Source organism: Suncus etruscus, chromosome 6 (genome assembly GCF_024139225.1).
Source record: "Suncus etruscus isolate mSunEtr1 chromosome 6, mSunEtr1.pri.cur, whole genome shotgun sequence".
Taxonomy (NCBI): domain Eukaryota; kingdom Metazoa; phylum Chordata; class Mammalia; order Eulipotyphla; family Soricidae; genus Suncus; species Suncus etruscus.
Genome location: NC_064853.1, coordinates 116,948,303 through 116,970,319, shown reverse-complemented (window position 1 = coordinate 116,970,319; position 22,017 = coordinate 116,948,303). Strand labels below are relative to the sequence as shown.

General features: G+C 37.9%; 1 protein-coding gene across 1 annotated transcript in view; it reads right to left on the bottom strand.

The window, feature by feature from the left end:
- HECW1 (HECT, C2 and WW domain containing E3 ubiquitin protein ligase 1) overlaps positions 1 to 22,017 on the bottom strand; it is a 328,209-nt gene that overhangs the window by 126,573 nt on the left and 179,619 nt on the right. The window contains exons 12-15 of the mRNA XM_049775686.1: positions 20,929 to 21,079; positions 16,487 to 16,629; positions 14,491 to 14,612; positions 12,797 to 12,982 (exon numbers count right to left, since the gene is read on the bottom strand). Coding sequence (XP_049631643.1) covers positions 12,797 to 12,982; positions 14,491 to 14,612; positions 16,487 to 16,629; positions 20,929 to 21,079 — 602 coding nt within the window. The remainder of the gene's footprint in view (positions 1 to 12,796; positions 12,983 to 14,490; positions 14,613 to 16,486; positions 16,630 to 20,928; positions 21,080 to 22,017) is intronic.

Sequence of the window (22,017 nt, the reverse complement as noted above, 5' to 3'; positions counted from 1 at the left end):
GCTTGAATTATTATGTTCCTACCTTTGAGTTTGAGTCTGTGTTCTTCAATTTCTGCTCAAGTTTAATTATTTCCTTCCTTGTGTTTTCTCTGGGCTCCATTTCAGTTTCTTAAGTTGTGTACTCAACTTATTCAAATAGCTTTCTTCCTTTATGAGGAATTCTAGCATAGTACTGAACTTTCCTTTTAACATCACTTTTTCTGTTGCCCATAAGTTTTGGTATGATGTGTCTTTTTACTTTTTTGTTTCCAGAAATCTTTTGATTTACTCTTCGACTTCATCGGACTCATTGTTTATTTCATAGTTAGCTGCTTAATTTCCAGGTATTTGAGTTAACTCTCCACTTCTGTTTGTGGTTAAATCTATTTTCAGTTGCAGTTTGAGAATATAGTTTCTATACTCTATATTATGGAGGTACATTTTGTGTTATAAAAGTCTTTACTGTATCCTAGCATGTGTTCTGTCTTGGAGGATATTTCATGGCATTGGAGAAGAATGTGTATTCAGATTTTGCGATATAAAAATTCTGAAATATTTCTACTAAGCTATTTCTTCTTTCAAAGCAAGTATTTCCTTACTGAGTTTAGTTTACTTCATCTATCAAGAGTGGTATTGAAGTTTCCAACTATTTCTGTTTCGCTATCAATGTCTTTCTTTAAGTATATTAGTAGTTATTTCATGTATTTTGCTGGTCCCTCATAAGATACATATGTGATTAGGAGTGTAAGTTCTTCCTGATGTACATATCCCTTGATCACCAAAAAATGGTCCTATTGTTTCATAACTTTTTTGACGTTGAAATATTTCTAAATGAAATATTTTCTTGAAGAATTATCTTGTAAGCCTGATTGTATTTACATGATGACTATTCACACAAATGCATTTCTGCAGAAGAATGTTGGGTTTAATTTTTCTTATCCAGGCTGACTCTCTTTCTCTTAATCCATGCATTTATCCTATTGACTAAGGCAGGTTATTATCATGAAGTTGTGCAACAGATTTCTGTAGTTCGGCACATTTGTGGGATTTATCTTATCTTAAAGTAGTCACTTATGTTCTTGGAAAGTCCTTAAGCTATTTCTTACAATGAGTTGAGGTTGTGTATCATTCATTCAAATTTGAGAGTCTGGCTGGGTAAATATTATTGGTGAGGTATAATTTTATTGATAGTTTTCTTACTAAATCGTAAAGATGTTCCTGTATATGTAATTTCAGTATTAAATCTCCATCAGCAGTTATAGTCATTATGATTAATATTTGTCTCAAACATTTTTATTTGGATCTTTTAACTGCTACCATTAGGCTCTCCTGAATGTGGCTGAATGTACACTTCAGCTCTGGGAATTTCTCATCTATGATGTCTTTGACTATTGCTTCTTCATAAGGATTTTCTTCTGGTCTCTGGTATGGTTATTGTGTTGTTTCTCTTGAACTCATCCTTAAATTTTCTTGTCAGTTGTTAATTTATATTTAGGCTTTTTTTTTTCATTTTCTTTTTTGTATAGAGGATTTCTGTACTTCACCTTCCAGATTAATGGTTTGTTCTCAACAGCTGTTATTTTGGTTGGGAGGCCTTCCAGTGAGTTTTTCATTTTACCTACCAATTTTTCAGTTCTGGCATTTCTGTCTTTAGTTGTCTCATTTATATTCCCATATTCTCTTGTGTTTTATTGGCTATCCATTCCATGGTTTCTTTGAGCACTTTAAACATCCTAAGCATGAGATAGATAGATGCAGAATAATCTCACTCATCTATGGGTTTTAAGAAAAATAAAAAACATTTTTGCAATAATTCTCAGAGACAAAGAAAGGAGGGCTGGATGGGGCCGGAAAGGTGGTGCTACAGGTAAGGCATCTGACTTACAAGCACTAGCCTAGGATGGACCATGGTTCGATCCCCGGTGTCCCATATGGTCTCCCTAAGCCAGGGGTAATTTCTGAGTATATAGCCAGGAGTAACCCCTGAGCATCAACAGGTGTGGACCAAAAATAAAAAATAAAAAAAAAAAGAAAGGAGGGCTGGAAGGTCCAGCTCACGACATGAAGCTCACCACAAAGAGTGGTGAGTACAGTTAGAGAAATAACTACACTGAGGACTATCATAACAATGTGAATAGGGGGGAGGCGGAAAAAATGTGAATAAATGAGAGAAGTAGAAAATCTGTCTAGAGTACAGGCAGGGTTGGGTGGGAAGGAGGGAGATTTGGGACATTGGTGATGGGAATGTTGCACTGGTGAAGGGGGGGTGATCTTTACATGACTGAAACCCAACTACTAATCAAGTAGTAATCAAGGTGTTTAAATAAAAATATTAATAAAAAAATCCTAAGCATTTCCATTCTAAAGTCCTTTATGGAGAGATTACGTAGGTCACTGTTACTGATTAATTCCTCAGAATTAAAATTTTCACCCACTCACTATCTATGGTGAGTTTCTATGCTGCTTTATACTAAGAGTGCTTCTTTTCCTCTTCATTCTTGGTGGCTCCCTTACTGGCAGGGAGATCTTTGAGGAAGCTCTATTGAGAGTGAGGAATTATCTTTTGCCTACATTAGCAGCCATCAGTTTGGAACAGTGGAACTGGTTTCTGGCCTCTGGGTGGTCTAGGGCCAGCAAGGTGTGCATTCTCTCATGGGTAGGGGCGACAAGTACACCATTTTTATTATATACCTTTATCCATATTTTGAAGCATTTTTATTCTAAAGCATTTTAACACTAATGATTTGTATACATTAATTAAATACACTATTAAATGCTTAGTATGTGGTTGATTTATAGATTCATAACTATTTCTTTTATACTATTGTGTTTCCCATCCTGATTTTCTGTTCTGCTTCATTTGAGATCTTTAATATTTTCTTAAAAGAGTGAAAGAAGGGCCCGGAGAGATAGCACAGCGGTGTTTGCCTTGCAAACAGCCGAACCAGGACCAAAGGTGGTTGGTTCGAATCCCGGTGTCCCATATGGTCCCCCGTGCCTGCCAGGAGCTATTTCTGAGCAGACAGCCAGGAGTCACCCCTGAGCAACGCCGGGTGTGACCCAAAACCCCCCAAAAAAAAAAAAAAGAGTGAAAGAAATTATAAACTCTATTTTGGAGAAGGGTGGGGAAAGAAGTCCTAAGTAGCACTAAAAGGGTTGGGAGCCAATCCTGCAATATTTAGTAAAACAGTCAGATGATTCATTATGAGTACAGGAGGATGCAGATTTTCTCTGGGCATATATAATCAACAGATTTTCTAAAAATACCGGTGTGTGATATTAAAGTCATTAGATTAAAATCATGTGATATTGGGGCTAGAACTTGGATCACTGAACTATCTCTAGGGTTCCACAGAATAAAATTGGAATGTTTGTATAAGTTTGCTTTTGTAGGACCTTTACACCTGAATTATAATAATTGCCTAAAATATAATTATTGGACCTACATCTTCTCATTAATAAACTGTAGTTATTACCTGTAGGAATTTCTTATTTAGTTATCGTTGGGAAATTAGAAACTTGCCTAATTTTGTTGGTAAGTAACATTCCAATTATCATAGTCATATACTATTGAGTTTAAAAACCTCAGACAATTCAGAATATGTTGTAAATAATTTATTTGAATTACTTGTATTGAAATTCAGTAGCACATTTGCCTTGAATGTGGCTGACCCAGGACAAACCTTGGTTCCATCCTCGGCATCCCATATGGTCCCCCAAGCCAGGAGCAATTTCTGAGTGCATATCCAGGAGTAACCCCTGAGCATCATCAAGTGTGGCCCAAAAACTAACAAAAGAAATTTCCTATGTGAAAAATAGTTTTAAATATCAAAAACTTTATTTTTAACATTTAATTACCTTTACTCAATCAATTTTTGTTTCTTAGGATTTTCTGTGTCTCTTACAGCCAATCATTAATCTATGATAACTGAGTTGCATTAATAAGCATAACAAACATATCTTCTCTCAAGATGCTTTTAATTCTATCATGAAAAAGAGACAAAAGTTAACCTAACAATATGGAGAAGATGAGATATATTTTTTCTTTTTTTAATAATATCTTTATTTAAACACCTTGATTACAAATATGATTGTGATTAGGTTTCAGTCATGTAAAGAACACCCCCATTCACCAGTACAACATTCCCACCACCAATGTACCAAATCTCCCTCCATTCCACACCCCCACCTGTACTCTAGACAGGCTTTCCAGTTCTCTCATTCATTCACATGGTTATGGTAGTTCTCTGTGTAGTTATTTCTATAACTGCACTCACCACTCCTTGTGGTGAGCTTCATGAAGTGAGCTGGAAGTTCCAGCCCTTCTCTCATTATCTCAGGACTGTTGCAAAAATGACTTTTATTTTTCTTAAAACCCATAGATGAGTGAGTCTATTCTGCATCTCTCTCTCCCCCTCTGACTTATTTGACTCAGCATGATAGATTCCATGTACATCCACGTATAGGAAAATTTCATGATCTCATCTCTCTTGATGGCTGCATAATATTCCATTGTGTATATGTACCACAGTTTCTTTAGCCATTCGTCTGTTGAAGGGCATCTTGGTTGTTTCCAGAGCCTGGATATTGTGAATAGTGCTGCAATAAATATAGGTGTGAGGAAGGAATTTTTGTATTGTATTCTTGTGTTCCTAGGGTATATCCCTAGGAGTGGAATAGCTGGGTTAAATGGGAGCTCAATTTCCAGTTTTTGGAGGAATCTCCATATCGCTTTCCATAGGGGTTGGATTAGACAGCATTCCCACCAGCAGTGGATAAGAGTTCCTTTCTCTCCACATCCCTGCCAGCACTGATTGTTCTCATTCTTTGTGATGTGTGCCAATCTCTGTGGTGTGAGATGGTATCTCATTGTTGTTTTGATTTGCATCCCGCTGATGATTAGTGACGAGGAGTATTTTTTCATGTGCCTTTTGGCCATTTGTATTTCTTCTTTGTCAAAGTGTCTGTTCATTTCTTCTCCCCATTTTTTGATGAGATTAGATTTTTTTTTCTTGTTAAACTCTGTCAGTGCCCTGTATATTTTGGAGATTAGTCCCTTATCTGATGGGTATTGGGTGAAGTTTCTCCCACTCAGTGGGTGGCTCTTGTATCCTGGGCACTATTTCTTTTGAAGTGCAGAAGCTTCTTGGCTTAATGTATTCCCATCTGTTTATCTCTGTTTCCACTTGTTTGGAAAGTGCAGTTTCCTCCTTGCAGATTCCTTTAGTCTCAATGTCATGGAGTGTTTTACTGACATGTTGTTCTATATACCTTATGGTATCATGGTTGATATCAAGGTCTTTAATCCATTTGAATTTAACCTTCGTACATGATGTTAACTGGGGGGGGGTCTATGTTCGCTTTTTTGCAAGTGGCTAACCAGTTCTTCCAGCACCACTTGTTGAAGAGGTTTTCCCTAATCTACTTAGGCTTTCTTGCTCCTTTGCCAAAAATTAGGTAATTGTATGTCTGGTGGACAATGTCTGAGAACTCAAGCCTATTCCACTGATTTGAGGGTCTGTCTTTATTCCAATACCATGCTGTTTTGATGACTATTGCTTTTTAGTACAGTTTAATGTTGGGGAAAGTAATGCCTCCCATTTTCCTTTTCCCTAGGAGTACTTTAGCTATTCGAGGATGTTTATTGTTCCAGATGAACTTCATAAGTGTTTGATCCAGTTCTTTGAAGAATGTCATGGGTATTTTTAAGGGAATCACATTAAATCTGTATAATGCTTTGGGGAGTATTGCCATTTTAATGATGCTAATCCTTCCAATCCATGAGCAGGGTATGTATTTCCATTTCCATGTGTCCTCTCTTATTTCTTGGAGCAGGGCTTTATCGTTTTCTTTGTATAGGTCCTTCACGTCTTTGGTCAAGTTGACTCCAAGATATTTGAGTTTGTGTGGCACTAATGTGAATGGGATTGCCTTCTTAACTTCCATCTCTTCCCTATCATTATTGCTGTATAAAAAGGCCATTGATTTTTTGAGGGTGTTGTTTGTTTGGATGATTTTCCTCCAACTTTTGATTTTGAGTCTATATTTGTTCTGATTATTCAGGTGTGTTTCTTGTAGGCAGCAGAAGGTTGGATTCATATTTTTGACCCATTTTGCCACTCTGTGTCTTTTAATTGATGAATTTAGTCCATTGACATTGAGGGAGATGATTGTCATAGGATTTAATGTCATCTTTGTAGATAAGTTTGCTGTGTTTGTTGGTCTGTCTTGTCAAAGTAGACCTTTCAGTTTTCCCTTTAAGGCTGGTTTTTCATCTGTAAAGTTTCTGAGCTGTTGTTTATACATGAAGCTATGTATCCTTCCTTCAAACCTGAACGTGAGTGGGGCTGGGTGCAGTATTCTCGGTGAGACATTCATTTCATTCAGTCTTGTCACAATACCCCACCACTGTCTTATGGCCTTGAGAGTTTCTTGTGACATATCTGCTGTAAGTCTTAAGGATCCTCCTTTGAATGTAATTTCCCTTTTTGATTTTGCTGCTTTCAGTATTCTATCTCTATCTGTGGGATTTGTCATTGTAACAAGGATGTGTCTTGGGGTGTTTTTCTTTGGGTCTCTTCAAGTCCTCAGGGTCTTCCAAGGCACAGCAGGAGGGCGGAGCCAGCCAAGAACTCTCTGTAGCAGGCAGGATCTCCTGCAGAAATGCTGATGAAATCCAGTCTCAGGCAGCTGGAAACACCATGGCCCAAGATGGCTTCTGCGCTCTCTGATACTCAGCAGAAACCAGCAGGAATCAGTGTGTGTAAGTCTCGACCCACCTCTGAAGCAGGCAGGATTGCTGGCAGGAACACAGATGAAATCTAGTCTCAGGCAGCTGGAAACACCATGGCCGAAGATATATATATTTTTCTCTTTCTGTTAGAATTCTTTTTTTTGTTTGTTTGTTTTGTTTTGTTTTGGTTTTTTTTTTCGCTTTTTGTTTGTTTGTTTGTTTTGCCACACCTGATGATGTTCAGGGATTACTCTTGGCTATGCACTCAGAAATCGCTTCTGGCTTGGGGGATCATATGGGATGCTGGGGAATCAAATCATGGTCTGTCCTAGGCTAGCACATGCAAAGCAGATGATTTACACCTTACCACTCTGGCCCCTCTGTTAGAATTCTTTTTTTAATTTTTTAAAATTTTTTTGGGGGGGTCACATTTGGTAGTGCTCAGGGGTTACTCTTGGCACTATGCTCAGAAATTGCTTCTGGCAGGTTCAGGGGATGATATGGGATGCAGGGATTCGAACCACCATCCTTCTGCATGCAAGACAAAGGCCCTACCTCCATGCTATCTCTCCAGCCCCTCTGTTAGAATTCTTAAACTGTGTGAAATGTTTCCTTCATCTACCTTGGGGATAGTTTTCATGAATCAATTATTTGCTCTTTTGTTACTGGTTAATTTCATTTAACAAAATGTCTTTAAGTAGATATAAAAGAATAATATGTGAAGAAACTCATGCAGCTCAATAAAAAATTAACAATTAAAAAGGGATGCAAGATATGAAGATATAAACACTACTTCTCTCTCTAAAATTTTCTATATACTTTGCTCTATATTTCATAGGTAGTTGAAGCATCTTCTTTATAAAGACTAAATAATATTGCTATGTGTATACCATATATTCTTTTTATTTTTAATTTTATTTATTTATTTATTTATTATTCTTTTCATTTTATTCTTTTAGTTGTTGTTGAAGTTAACACTGGGTTATGGCCTAACACTGTGATAGCTTAAGGAGTATAAATATAAAGATTCTTATCTCTTAAAATGTATTAAACCACACATGTATGACAACCATAACATTTGTAATAATCTAGCACCAGACAACCAGACAACTCTCTTCCATCCATTCTTACCAACTGGTTGAGTAAAATTTGTTGTTATAATTTAAGAATTATGTTTTGTTTTGTTTCATCTTTTTCTTTATATTTCACAATTTAAATAATCTGGTTTAATCGTTCTAACTTATTTTATTACTGAACAATCACAAGTTACATCCCTGTGCAAAAAGTAAGATTTCATAATTTTAATACTTGAAGTTTTAGGAAAACAACTATTGGGAGAAAATATTTGTGACTCAAATATATATAACAGGATAGTATATGAAGAATTCATACAGCTCAAGTAAAAATAAATTCTGGCCAGAGAGGTGGCACAAGCGGTAAGGCATCTGCCTTGCAAGTGCTAGCCTAGGATGGACTGCGGATCAATCCCCCGGCATCCCATATGATCCCCCAAGCCAGGAGCGATTTCTGAGTGCATAGCCAGGAGTAACCCTGAGCATCACTGGATATGGCCAAAATAAATAAATACATAAATAAAGAAAATAGGGGCTGGAGCAATAGCATGAAGGTAAGGTGTTTGCCTTGCATGCAGAAGAATGGTGGTTCAAATTTCAGCATCCTATATGGTACCCTGAGTCTGCCAGGAGCGATTTCTGAGAGTAGAGCCAGGAGTAACCCCCTGAGCACTGCCTGGTGTGACCCGCCCCCCAAAAAAACAAACAAACAAAAAAAAACAAAGGAGGATAATTTGGGGTTGGAGAGATAGCATGGAGGTAAGGCGTTTGCCTCTCATGCAGACGGTCGGTGGTTCGAATCCCAGCATCCCATATAGTCCCCTGTGCCTGCCAGGGGCGATTTCTGAGCATAGAGCCAGGAGTAACCCCTGAACGCTGCCAAGTGTGACCCAAAAACCAAAAAAATAAAAAATATAAATTTAATCAAAAAGGTATAACATCTGAAGATATAAATACTACTCCTATTTTAATAGGTTATATATGCTTTAATTTGACAACAGGCATTTCTATTTTTTCATATCTTTTAGAGATTTTTATTAAAAATTCTTTGGGATTTATACCCAGATTGCTAAATTTATAGCAGCTCAATTTTCTTTATGCCTATTTCCTCTCTTTGTTTTTTGTTTGTAATGCTGCCTCTTGTTTAATCCAAATGTTCTTATGTCAATTTGTGATAGATTTTAAAAAGTGTCTTATCTGGGGGCTGGAGGTAAAGCATTTGCCTTTCATGCAGAATCCCGGCATCCCATATGGTCCCCTATGCCTACCAGGAGTGATTTCTGAGCATAGAGCCAAAAGTAACCCCCGAGTGCTGCCGGATGTGACCCAAAAAACAAAAACAAAAAAAAAAAGTGTCTTATCTGAGAAATTATTGACTGCTGATTTCCCCAGTTAATCTGGTCTCAAGTGATAACTCTAGGGCATTCTCAGAGTGGCTAGGGACAGATTTCCCTTTTTGATTGAAGCCACAGCAGTTCACCACCACATCTGACAACTTCTGACAAAAACAGCCCAGTCCCCTGACTTAACTCAAGTTATATGAGTAGCTGAACCTATTCACCTGGGACCAGACCAGTTAGTCTCAGCACAGGCGTGAGCCAAGTCCCCTATCCCAACCCCCACACATACTAGCCACCAGAAAAACCAGCAGCTTCCTCCCATATCTGCCATCTTCCAAGCAGAAAAATGGCCCAGCTCCTCTACTAAGCTCCAAAAGAAAATAATAGTTTCTGATTTTTTCCAGGTAATCTGGTACAGGCTGAAAATCCTGGGAGGTCTCAGAATGAGTGTTGGTTCCCTTTCCTGGAATCCCCCTTTTTACCTGAAACCAGAGAAGCCCGCCATAACACCAACACCCTCTATATATCAGCCCAGCTCTAAAACTTGACCTTACCAAACAGTCAAGCCACCAAAAGTTTTTCAGATCTATAGATCCTAGACCACGCCGCCATAGAACACCTCAAAATTTCATTGTAGTGTCAGCCTCATAGTATCACAAGAAACCTAATGGGAAAGTTACATAGAAGACCACCAAGTTCATTGAACCTAATATTAACACAGATGATTCAACTAGCACCAGCCACATCCCAGTAAATAGACACTGACTTCAGTAACACCATGCAAAGACATAACAATTATTTCAAACTGACACTTGTTAATCTAAGTTTTGATAATTCCATATGCCTTTGTGTTGCAACAAGCAATATAAAGTATATCTGTGCCTCCTTAGAGGCAGGCTAGGGTGGTGGGTAGAAAATACGGAATTGGGACACTGGTGAAGTAAAAGTCACCCTCATGGTGACTTAAGTGAACACTTAATTACAGAAATGACTGTATTATGAACTGGTAAATTACAGTAACATCCATAAATAGAAATAATTTTCCTATTATTTATAATAGTATTTTATAATGCTTTTTTTTTTTTTTTTGGTTTTTGGGCCACACCCGGCATTGCTCAGGCACGGGGGACCATATGGGACACCGGGATTCGAACCAATCACCTTTGGTCCTGAGTCGGCTGCTTGCAAGGCAAACACCGCTGTGCTACCTCTCCGGGCCCATTATAATGCTTTTATAACGATATATCCCATTATTTTCAAAACCACTTGAGATACACATAGGCTGGTGGGAGGCTGTGTGTACTCTTTCCTCAAAATGGTCAGAAGCCAATTTTTCTTTTTCACAATCTTCCTGAAATGGTATAAATCTTGTTGAAAGACACTAAAACACTGAGGCCCAGAACTCTATTTCCTTCCAAACTATATTCTAGAAGTAAAGGTTATTATCTCTGAATTTGTTTAGAAGGCAGAGGTGGGTTGGTCATAAAGAGGAAAAAATGATCAAGTTGTCTTGAATTTTCTCTGGCTACCTATATAGTGTCAGAAAGTGATGGTGTTCTAATTTCTGTCACATATTCTTTTCTGATTAGAGTGCTGAATCTGTTATAGTCCAAGATGTTCTTTCTTTATTCCTATATTCAATAGACTTTAACAATGAGTATTTTTTTATTTTGCTCAATGCTTGGATTTTTTATTTTTGGTAAATAGACAAATCTTATGTCACTAAGAATAAATATTACTAATTTTTCATACTGACATGGTTTCCATATTAGCTTTTTTTTAAAATCTTACCTCAAGTTATATAATAATAAAGGATGCAAACATTATCATTTTAGTTTTATGATATGCAAAGTTAGACCTAAAAAGGTGAAATGATGTGGCTGAAAGCACATGCTTAGAATGAAATGAATCAGTCCTCTGTGTATGTATCCTTATATTGTTTTCCTTTATTTTCTAGCTCATGAATTGTGATAGCACATTAAATTCTAAGTCTACTTTCCCCCATTCTCCCAGGATACAGCATGCACCTTAGAAATTTTGGCTGCCAACTGTAAATCTGTGATATGTTCCATTAAATGAGAATAAAAGGGACCATTATAAATGTGTTTGTAAGTAGTTACACAGCTACTATGTATAATAACTGAGAGCAAAACTCAAATCTCATCAAATTCATACTTCCTTGTATATAATAACATCTCATTAAATAAATCAGGGAAGAATAACTCTTGCCAGAATTTCCTAAATAGTGTTCAAAATAACTGAAGCTCATGAAAACTCAGGACTACGTATATTATATGTAGGGATTTGCATTATATGCATGATAAGCACTGTTTTCCGATCATAGATTCACAATGTCATTTTTGCTTCTTTGTGAAGTAATGAATACTTCTTTTTTTTTTTTTTTTGGTTTTTGGGTCACACCGGGCGGTGCTCAGGGGTTACTCCTGGCTGTCTGCTCAGAAATAGCTCCTGGCAGGCACAGGGGACCATATGGGACACCGGGATTCGAACCAACCACCTTTGGTCCTGGATTGGCTGCTTGCAAGGCAAATGCTGCTGTGGTATCTCTCCGGGCCCAAGTAATGAATACTTCTAAAGGCTAGGAAAGGATAGTTTTGGTTAAGTTCACACAAAGATAAAATACAAGGTAGTAACATTACACCGGGTCAATAACTTCCTATCTCTATTTTATCAGACTGCTTTAAGGTGAAGGTTTCTTAGGAAAATGGTAATCACAAATTTTTACTGCTATTCCCATTTAACTTATAATTTTACCCCCCCCCCCTGAAAGTTTGCTGTCTAAGAAGACATAACAATGATAACTTTGTTAACTAGAATTTGGTTTCAAGTTCAAACCTAAATTTTTTGGGCAAGGGCACATTCAGTAATGCTCAATGTGTATTCCTGGCTATGTGTTCAATGGGTGGTGCTCAAGGAAACAATTAAATTTGGGGAGGAAGCTGGGGTCAATCACGAGACAAGAGCCTTATACTATACAACCCTTATACTATCTCTGAAATTCTAAATGTAATTTTTTTTTTTTTTTGGTTTTTGGGCCACACCCGGTGATGCTCAGAGGTTACTCCTGGCTGTCTGCTCAGAAATAGCTCCTGGCAGGCACGGGGGACCATATGGGACACCGGGATTCGAACCAATCACCTTTGGTCCTGGATCGGCTGCTTGCAAGGCAAACGCCGCTGTGCTATCTCTCCGGGCCCCTAAATGTAAATTTAAAAACCTATAGACAATAGTTCCCAACTGGGCATGAGTTTTCACTCAAGAATATAGAATATGGGGCCAGAGTAATAATAGCACAGTGGGTAGGGTGTTTGCCTTGCACACAGTCAACCCAGGTTCCATACCAGTATTCCCCGAGCCTGCAAGGGGACTCTGAATGCAGATCCAGCAGTATCCCCTGAGTAAGGCCCCAAACCAAAAAAAAATAGAGAGAGGAAGATAAAAAATTAATAATTTTTGTTATCAGTGATCAGAAGCTACAGATATAGGACAGAAACTCTGGCTCAGATTGTTACTACTTCCCTTCACATGGTAGCTAATAGTAAATCTGTGACACACAATTTTTCTTTACCCACAAACCTCCTCCCACACACTCTCAGGTGTTTTCCTCGGAATGAGTCTATTCTGTGGAAAGACCCACACAACACACTCACCTTTCCCTGCTGATCTGTTTTAATTTCCCAGCCCCGGGGCAATTCCAGTCTTGTGTCTGCAAACATATTGATGAAATTCACCAAGTCCCTGTTGTGCTGGTAGCGTTCAAAATTGCGTGCATCTCTCCGGACTTTCAGGATCATGTGCTTTAAGCAGGTACTACTGGTGAAGACTCGGTAGGCACTCTGCGATCACATTAGAACCAAATGAGGTAGCAGGCAGGTAAACCACAGGTCACTTTAAACAAGATGCAATGTTATTGCCACCCCTCACTTTATTGTGAACCTTGACATGGAGATCTCAGAAGCAGTGATCTTGGTCAGGATGTAAAGATATGCCTATCACATGCATTTGTTTTTTAACACCCTTTCCCAACAGCAAGGCAGTCTTGGACACGCTGGCCTCTTGGTGCATCCCAAAAGCTCCCTTCCTACAGCAAGTGCTGTGTTCTCTGAGTCTCCATAGACATCTCTGAGATCCCTGCTCTTTTCCACATGCTTCATTTTCCAGCAACATACTGTGCCCTAGGTTTGCTTCTCTACTAATTTAGAGTCCCTGCTTATGTAATATTAGACTTCAAGGATCACTCCTCTAAACCATACAGAGCAACTTTTGATTGTGGAGTAGTTGGGAGATGAGAAGAAATAAGAGCTTCAGGAATTTATAATTATGCCAGATGACAACTTTAAGGTGCCTGAGACATGGGGCTGGTATAATTGCATAGGCAGAGAGGAAAAGACTACTTATAGTCAGAGCAAGCTACTACAGTGGTTTTTGTTTGTCCAAGGCCAGCTGGTGCCAGGACAGAGTTTCAAACCTGGAATCAATGTACCTCTTGGTGACTCAACCCTGCACCAATGGAAAACAACTCTGAATTCAACCAATTGGATTTCACAGCAGTTTCTTAAATATAACTAATTGGCTAAATATTGGTCTTCTCTTTCATTGTCCATAACTTCATCACCTAATCAAAATTTTTCCATGGACTCAATGTCTAATTCAGGGGCCCAAACAGAAAAGTTTCAGACTTTCTTGAAGCCTAACTTCCCATGCCTTTATTACAGTGGTGGCAAACTTTATGGATTCCACATAGAAATACTGAGATATTCTTCTCCATGATCCTAGTCACTTCCTAAGTTAGACCACAATTATTTTTCAGCCTGCCTCTCAGTGCCTCTTTCACAACTTTGCCAAAGAAAACTTTTCCCAGGCAATTCTTGGATGACATAACCTCCTATAATTATTATTGGTTCCTGATGTTTACTAAAGTAGCTCCTTTTTATGACCATTGGCCCTTTTTTCTGATTTGCCTGTCACCACACTTCAGGTACCCCCAGACTCATGCCCACAACCCTAAAAGCTGTGTTACATCTGTCTGTTACTTTCCCCTGATTATTTTCATACTTTAGGTTCAAGTTATCAATTATCTCCATAGGAATACTCCCTAGGATTCTATCCAAAGTTTTAGAAGTCTCTTGTCCCTATTAGAATAAAGCCCTGTACTCCTGCTATACTCTTTTGCACCACAAAAATGGCACTTTTTTCTTTTGGACACACAGAAAATGTTGAGGGTTTTTTGTCTTTGCTTTTTCTTAGGCTAATTTCTACCATCTTCATTATACAACTACAAAAGAACTATCTGGAGTCTTGCTAGAAAGTAAGCAGGGTGTCCTTTTTGTTTTGGAGCACTCACATAATTGGCATGCAGTACAGTGAAGAACTCAGGGTTGGTGATGAACTTGACTGCTGGGGACTGCAGAAGCAAGGTGATTTTTTGTGAATTCACCGGAGAAAGTGCCCCTTCTCTCCTTACATCTGGAAAAGTGAAGCAAGATAAGAGGAAAATTGGAAAAACAAATCATTTCAGAGTACTTCTCTCTGCACAATAACTGCCCAAACCACCATCTATACAACTGGAGTGTACCACTATCTTTATAATGTCACAGTATATGCCATATATATGCCATAGTGATTTTATCAGTTGCCAGAAAGATCTGAATAGATATCACATGACATAAGCATATACCACAGTGATCTGTCCAACTGTCATATCACTTTAACAGTTAAGAATCATTTACTAATTAATATTCATTAGTAATTAATAGTTATAAGGATTGTTCTACATCACTCAGGGATTACTCCTGATAGAGCTTGAGGGATACTGGGTTTCAGGGAATAATATACTTGTGTCAGTCACGTGTAAGGCAATGGTGAACATAAACAGTTAACTTGGGTTAATTAACAAGTTAATCATTAGTGGTTTTGAATCTTAAAAGTTAAGAGTAATTTAAAAGAAATTAAGTCAACTAAGAATCTTTTCCAGGGTTGAGTGTAGAAATTAAGGTGCTCAAATGGGTATCCTGTCAATACTGGTTTGAGTCCTTGGCATCAAATATGGCTCCAAGTGCCTAAACAGAGAATGAAGAATATCCCCTGTGCACCATCTCGTGTGGTCCCCAAACCAAATAGAAGCATATTTCCCTTGGGAATATTCTTTCATAACTATAATTACAAAAGACCTTGAACACCCCTCCCTTTTATATTACCATATATAGGTATGATATATTATTTACAGAAATGGTCACAATTTCACCATCAGTCTTGCCTCGTTCAAGCAAAATATGGCAGATGTGACATACTAGAGTTCTGAGTCAAGACTTCAAGAGGCTGGAGTGTCTTTTATGTCTCTCTTCTTTCTCTTATACTCTCTCTTCTCTTTTTTTCTCTTTTCTCTCAACAAACTAGCTTTATACAAAACCAGAAACTATAAACCACAGTTTCCCTGGCCTCTGGCCATTTCAGTGCCACAACTTATCAGGGACTCTTAGATAAGTGCAACAACATCTTCAGAATCACCTAGAAGAACTCAGTTTTAATTGTCCACCTGCAGATCTGTGAGATCATTTCAAGGCAAGTAAATTTAAGCTATTTGGGTCTGGGTTGGTGCATTTGTGACATTTGTCAACCGATCCTATATCAAACCCAGAAATCTACTTTCTGTTTTTCTGATAATTCTCCTAGAACTCTCTTAGAGTGAAATTTAATTATAGGAATACCTGAAGTAGTCAATTTAGCTACTATATCTGATAAAAATGAATACTATAGAGGTAATTAAAATAATCATTAAGATTCCATGAAAATGCCCAATACTTCATCTTGTTAAATCTGGTAGGATACCACGCACTTGGAAGCTTTATCACACTGTCCTTTTCATTTTCTCTCTAAACATTTAACTTAGGGCCTCATACCTGTGAGCTCTACAACTGAGCCACACCACCAGGCCCTAGTTTCAGCTTCTTTCCCCTTAAACATTTCTGCCTTCATTTAATCTAATTTAAAAAGAAAATAAATTATTAATATATTACTGTGACAATCATAAGTCATTACAGGAACAAAACTCAGATACCAGTTTTCTATGCCACTTGAATAGTTTTTATCTTAGTTCCACTCAAGCAGATTCAACTTAAATTCCTGAAATTCATCTGCCTGATTGTCTTTAGTCATAGTTTGCTTTCCTAGACAGTTACTTCTGCCTATTGGTGTGAAGCCTTTCTCCTGCACCCTGATCTCTGCCTGTTCCATTGTGCTCTTTACCCCCTAAGCAGAGGTGCAGTTCTATGAAGAATTATAAATTGTGTTATACTGACACCAAAAGCATTCCAGAAATCCTGGGAACCCGCCTCTCATACCAAGACTTGACTGAGAAGATTCAGCCTCTGAGTCACTCCCTCCACCTCCACCACCACCTCCTGCTGGGATTTGTTCACAATTTTGGCTGTCAGAATCTTCTTCAGGTCTCTCTGTTGTAATGGTTCTCTGTATGTTTTGATACCTTTTCATGAGAAAATGGAAAGGCAGAAATTATCATGTTTGCTGGTTATTGTGGATTGGTAAGAACCCCAGAAAATGAAAAGTAATTTCAACGATAAATATTATGTTAATGATTAATGTTGTTTTGCAACAACAAATTTAGGGTAGTTTTTTACTCAATACTAGGTCACTGGACCAGAGAGTACACTGAGGTATAGCCCCTCTTTACCTTGCCAAAATACAGAATATATTAAAGATTACTGAAATGAATCATTGTTATTTTATTTGATGATGGACATGTCAGAAATGACACATCCTGCTTCACATATCCTCAACTGGACTTTGGTTATCTTGTACCTGAATCAACAGACTCAAATGCCAGGTATTAGATCCTATCCCAATCTTAGTTAAAGTGGAGGGTTAATTTTATAGGCACTATACATGACACAAGAACACAGGCCCAGAGTCTCACTGTCTTACCAAATAAGAAGTGGTTAAATTCTACCTCATTAAAAACTCAATGACTTTATCTATTTTGTTTATATATGTTAAAAGGTTAAATATTTACATTAGTTTATAGAAATTGGTAAAAAAATAAAAAGGTTCACTATAACATTTAATTTGTAAATGAACACATACTCATTCATGAACATGGAAATACACACAAAAACTGAAGAAAAAGTCTTCTAGGTCCACTAGACAATGATAGTTGGAACTGATCACTCTAGACAAGAACTTGGTGTTGAAAGGGGATAAAGTGATATGCATAATATCCCTTCATTAACAACAGTGAAAACCACAGTGTCAAAAAAGGAAACATGAGAGAGATAGAGGAGAACGAGAAAGAGAAAAGTAAAATATCTGCTCCAGAGCAAGCAGGAGAATGGAGAAAACTGTGGACATTGGTGATGTGAAATGTGACGTGAAGGGTAGTGTACATTCTATAACTGAAACTCGCCATGAACAATTTTGTATCAATGGTGCTTAAATAAAGTAATTAAAATAAAATAATTTAAACCTATAAAGCCTTCAAAACCAAGCCAAACCAAACAAAAGTAAAACAAAGAAATAACAACAATAGATAATTCACATGATGAAAACAACCTCAAAAAAACACAGCGACCCAAAATTTGACCACTGTAGTAGTGAAATATATGGGTACTCCTTCAGTTATCAAAAGAAAAAAAGAAAAAGAAAAAAAAAAGGTGGTGCTGGGGAGATAGCATGGAGGTAAGGTGTTTGCCTTTCATGCAGAAGGACGGTGGTTCAAATCCCAGCATCCCCTTGGTCCCCTGTGCCTGCCAGGGGCGATTTCTGAGCATTGAGCCAGGAGTAACCCCTGAGCACTGCCAGGTGTGACCCAAAAACCAAAAAAAAAAAAAAAAGTGAGGAAAGTGATACTATTCTTTAGGATAAAGTGAACCTTTAATAATTAAATCCTGAAGCAGAAATATTACAGCTATTTCCATTTGAAATATCTATTTATCTTACCGTTATATAACTTTATCCAAATAACTAAAAATTCAAACTCTAGTTTGGTATTTAAAGGGGAAATATTTGCTTTTCATGCATAAGAATTGAGTTCAGGGGACAGAGCGGTGTCGCAAGTGGTAGGGTATTTGCCTTGCATATGCAAACCTAGGATGGACCATGGTTCGATTCCCTAGGGTCCTATATGGTCCACTAAACGAGGAGTGATTTCTGACCACATAGCCAGGAGTAACCCCTGACTGTCACTGGGTGTGGGCCAAAAAGAAAAAACAAAAGAATTGAGCTCAATCTCCAGCACCACAAAAATAGATAAAACCATATTCATATTTCTGTATGGCAAAAATATTTATAGAACTATTGTTAGTTAATTTAGGATATCATTAAAATGTAAAAATTAACTCAATAATCAGTTTTGTTAAACTACTGGAACCATACTAAACAGTACAAAAGAGGTACAGAACAAGGCAAGAAAGGAAAAGAAGCAATCATAGAAATGGGTACAATCAAGCTAGTACTCCTTTCTCACTGTATTAGTACAATAGCCAGAATATAGAAATAACCCAATGTCCAACTACTAATGATTGGATCAAGAAGTATAATGATCTCAGTCATTAGTGGAATAAAAAGAGTCAAAATGAAAAGAACAGAGAGTAATGAACGATGACAAAATTTTGCACTAGAATACAGAATCATCATGCATGGCAGGGAGAAGGGATGAAAAATGTAAAAAGTCATGGGCATGAGTATGGTGGTGAGATACAGTAAATTTGTATATTAATACAATAAATTTTTTAACAGTTGGAGATGACATTTTGGGAACACTGAAGATGAGAAGTTGTCACTGATAATGAGATAAACTTTATTAAAAGCATCAGTCAAAGAAATGATAACTTTCTAAACTATAATAAGTTAAATAAAATAACATTTAAAAAATTTATAAAGAGTTGCCATGGTGGCAGATATAGATTCAGAGTAAGATTTTGAGAAGATACTAAAAAGCAATGTCCTCCAATTGGCATCTTGGGTGAGTATGTCATTCAGGGGATTAGATCTGGGTCAGGTACATGTCAGTCATATGTCTTAACCACTGTAATATCTTCCAGTGTCTCAAAGAACATGTTATTATCAATAGGTATGTCCTTTGGATACAGTTATTTCTCTATAGTCTCTTTAAGCTGTGGTTATTGTTCATATTAACAATATGTATGTATAAAAATAAATTTGAGTGTGTATACAACTAAATTTGAGTCTATTATTTTATTTCTAGAATGCTATATTTCAAGGCCAATCCTCAGATTTATTCTCAAGCCATCATTCTGGCCTTAAAGAAGCAAATGCCAGATATGACACTCACATCAATTTATAGTAGAAAAGAGATACAACATAGAGGTTGTTAAAGTTAAAACAATAAGACTTTGTATAGAATGACAGAACGATTTAATTTTTTGGTTTTTGGGCCACACCTAGTGACACTCAGGGGTTACTCCTGGCTATGCGCTCAGAAATCACTCCTGGCTCAGAGGACCACATGGGATGCCAAAGATAGAACCCAGGTCTGTCCTGGATCAGCCATGTGCCAGGCAAATGCCACTGTGCTATTGTTCCGGCCAATGACAGAACAATTATTAAAAATATTTTAAATGGCTTTTTGTTTGTTTGTTTTGGGGTCATACCCGGCAGTGCTCAGGGGTTACTCCTGGCTCTATGCTCAGAAATCGCTCCTGGCAGGCACAGGGGACCATATGGGATGTCAGGTTTTGAACCAATGACCTTCTGCATGAAAGACAAGAGCCTTACCTCCATGCTATCTCTCCGGCCCCTTAAATGACTTTTTAAAGATAAAACTCTTTTTAAGAAACAATGTTAGGAGCTGGAATAATAGCACAGTGGTAGGGAATTTGCCTTGCATGCAACTGACCCAGGACGGACCTGGGTTTGATCCCCAGCTTCCCATATGGTCCCCCAAAGCCAGGAGTGATTTCTGAGCATATAGCCAGGAGTAACCCCTGAGCATCACTGGGTGTGGCTCAAAAACCAAAATAAATAAAAAGAAACAATGTTATCTTTATAAGAAATATTACTTTGAATACTTATATCTAAGTACATAACAATTATGAAACCAGGGTACATCTGAATAAAGTGAATTTATAAGACAGTGTTTTTTCTCTAGGTCATATTCAGTATTCTATCGAACATCTCCTTTGAATATTTTCTTTTTTTTTTTTTTTTTTTTTTTTTTTTTTTTTTTTTGGTTTTTGGGCCACACCCGGTGACGCTCAGGGGTTACTCCTGGCTATGCGCTCAGAAGTCGCTCCTGGCTTGGGGGACCATATGGGACGCCGGGGGATCGAACCGCGGTCCGTCTCCTAGGCTAGCGCAGGTAAGGCAGGCACCTTACCTCCAGCGCCACCGCCCGGCCCCTCCTTTGAATATTTTCAACTATTCGAGTTCTGCACTCTTGAAAATTTTTTGATAGAAGTGGACTAGTGTGGTAGAAAAACATACATTTATGTATATTTATGCTTATATTTTGGAGGGTTCATGAATACTTGTATGAGGCAGATTATAAATTCTTATTTAAGAACACTTTAAATTAGAAAATCTTAAGCCTGAATCATCAAAAACTTAAAAGGATTATCCATCTTCAAATGATACTTAGCTTGTCTCCTATGAATTCTAAATCTACCTTTCGAAGAACTTTCTATGAGTGAATTCCATAAGCTCTTAATTACTTTCCATTCCTCATATCACCTAAGTAGAAAAGTATAAAGTGGTGTTTCATTCTCCTTTAACAGTGGTTTACAGAGCTCACTACATGTTGATCACCAACCGCCTGTTGAGCTGTTCCATCTGCTGGATGGACCCAGATCTCCTCATCCCATCAGGGGTGGCTGCTGCTGTTGGACGCTGCCAGGTGGTTGTGCGGTTCACGTGGTCCACATAAAAGACCCGGCCATGGCTGTCAATGCGAGCTTCCCAGTCTAGTATGTAATAAAAATGCAAAAGGAAAAAAAATCAAGAACAAATTACTGACCCACATGAAACAGATAAGTACTTCCAGGGAGAACTCACCATTGGCTATTTGCTCATGGGTAGATACTGCCCACGAAACCTGGCATACCTTCTTTGGTTTGTTTGTTTGGTTAGTTGATTTTGGGTCCATACTTGGCAATACTCTGTGCTTATCCCTGTTCTGTACTCAGGAAACACTCCTGGTACTGTTTGGGGGACATAGTTTTGGGGGGTCAAACAGGGGCCTGCTGCATGCAAGCACCATGCAAGCACCTTAGCCCTGTCTGTACTACCTCCGAAGACCCTTGACATCTAAAACATTTGAGAAAGAATAGACCCCTGACATGGAATCAGCATTCTAGAAAGAACCCTATTATACTTATATTTTCTGCTAGGCTACTTAAATGTGGTTTCTCAAATATGTCCTATGTTAAAATTCTCCTTTCTTGATTCTGTAGCTGAGGGGTTAGAGCACTGGTCTTGTAAAAGTCAACTTTCTAAAGAACAAGTCTAATGGCTAACAGTTCTTTCTGTAAAAATTTCCATCCTGTCAAGATTATCGGCTACTCAAATGACAGCTAGAAAACTTGAAATGCATTCCATTTAGAGCTGACATGGGATGCTTCAGAATCCTGTCTGTGCTAAATCCGAGAGAAGGTAACAAATCAGTGGAGGAAAGTATATTAAAATCAGATTTAACTAATACAGTTCTAAGTACTGTGTTCAACACTTCTGATAGCCTCTAATACTTAGCAACACTGATTGCCATTCCTCTTTTGAGGACAAATGAAAGGATTTGACACCTACATAGGTTTCAAACCCTCCTTCTGATAAGCTCTATATTCACCAACCCACCAGTGGTTGACAAATATTTCTTGAACAAAACCCAACCCAACCCAAGACAACT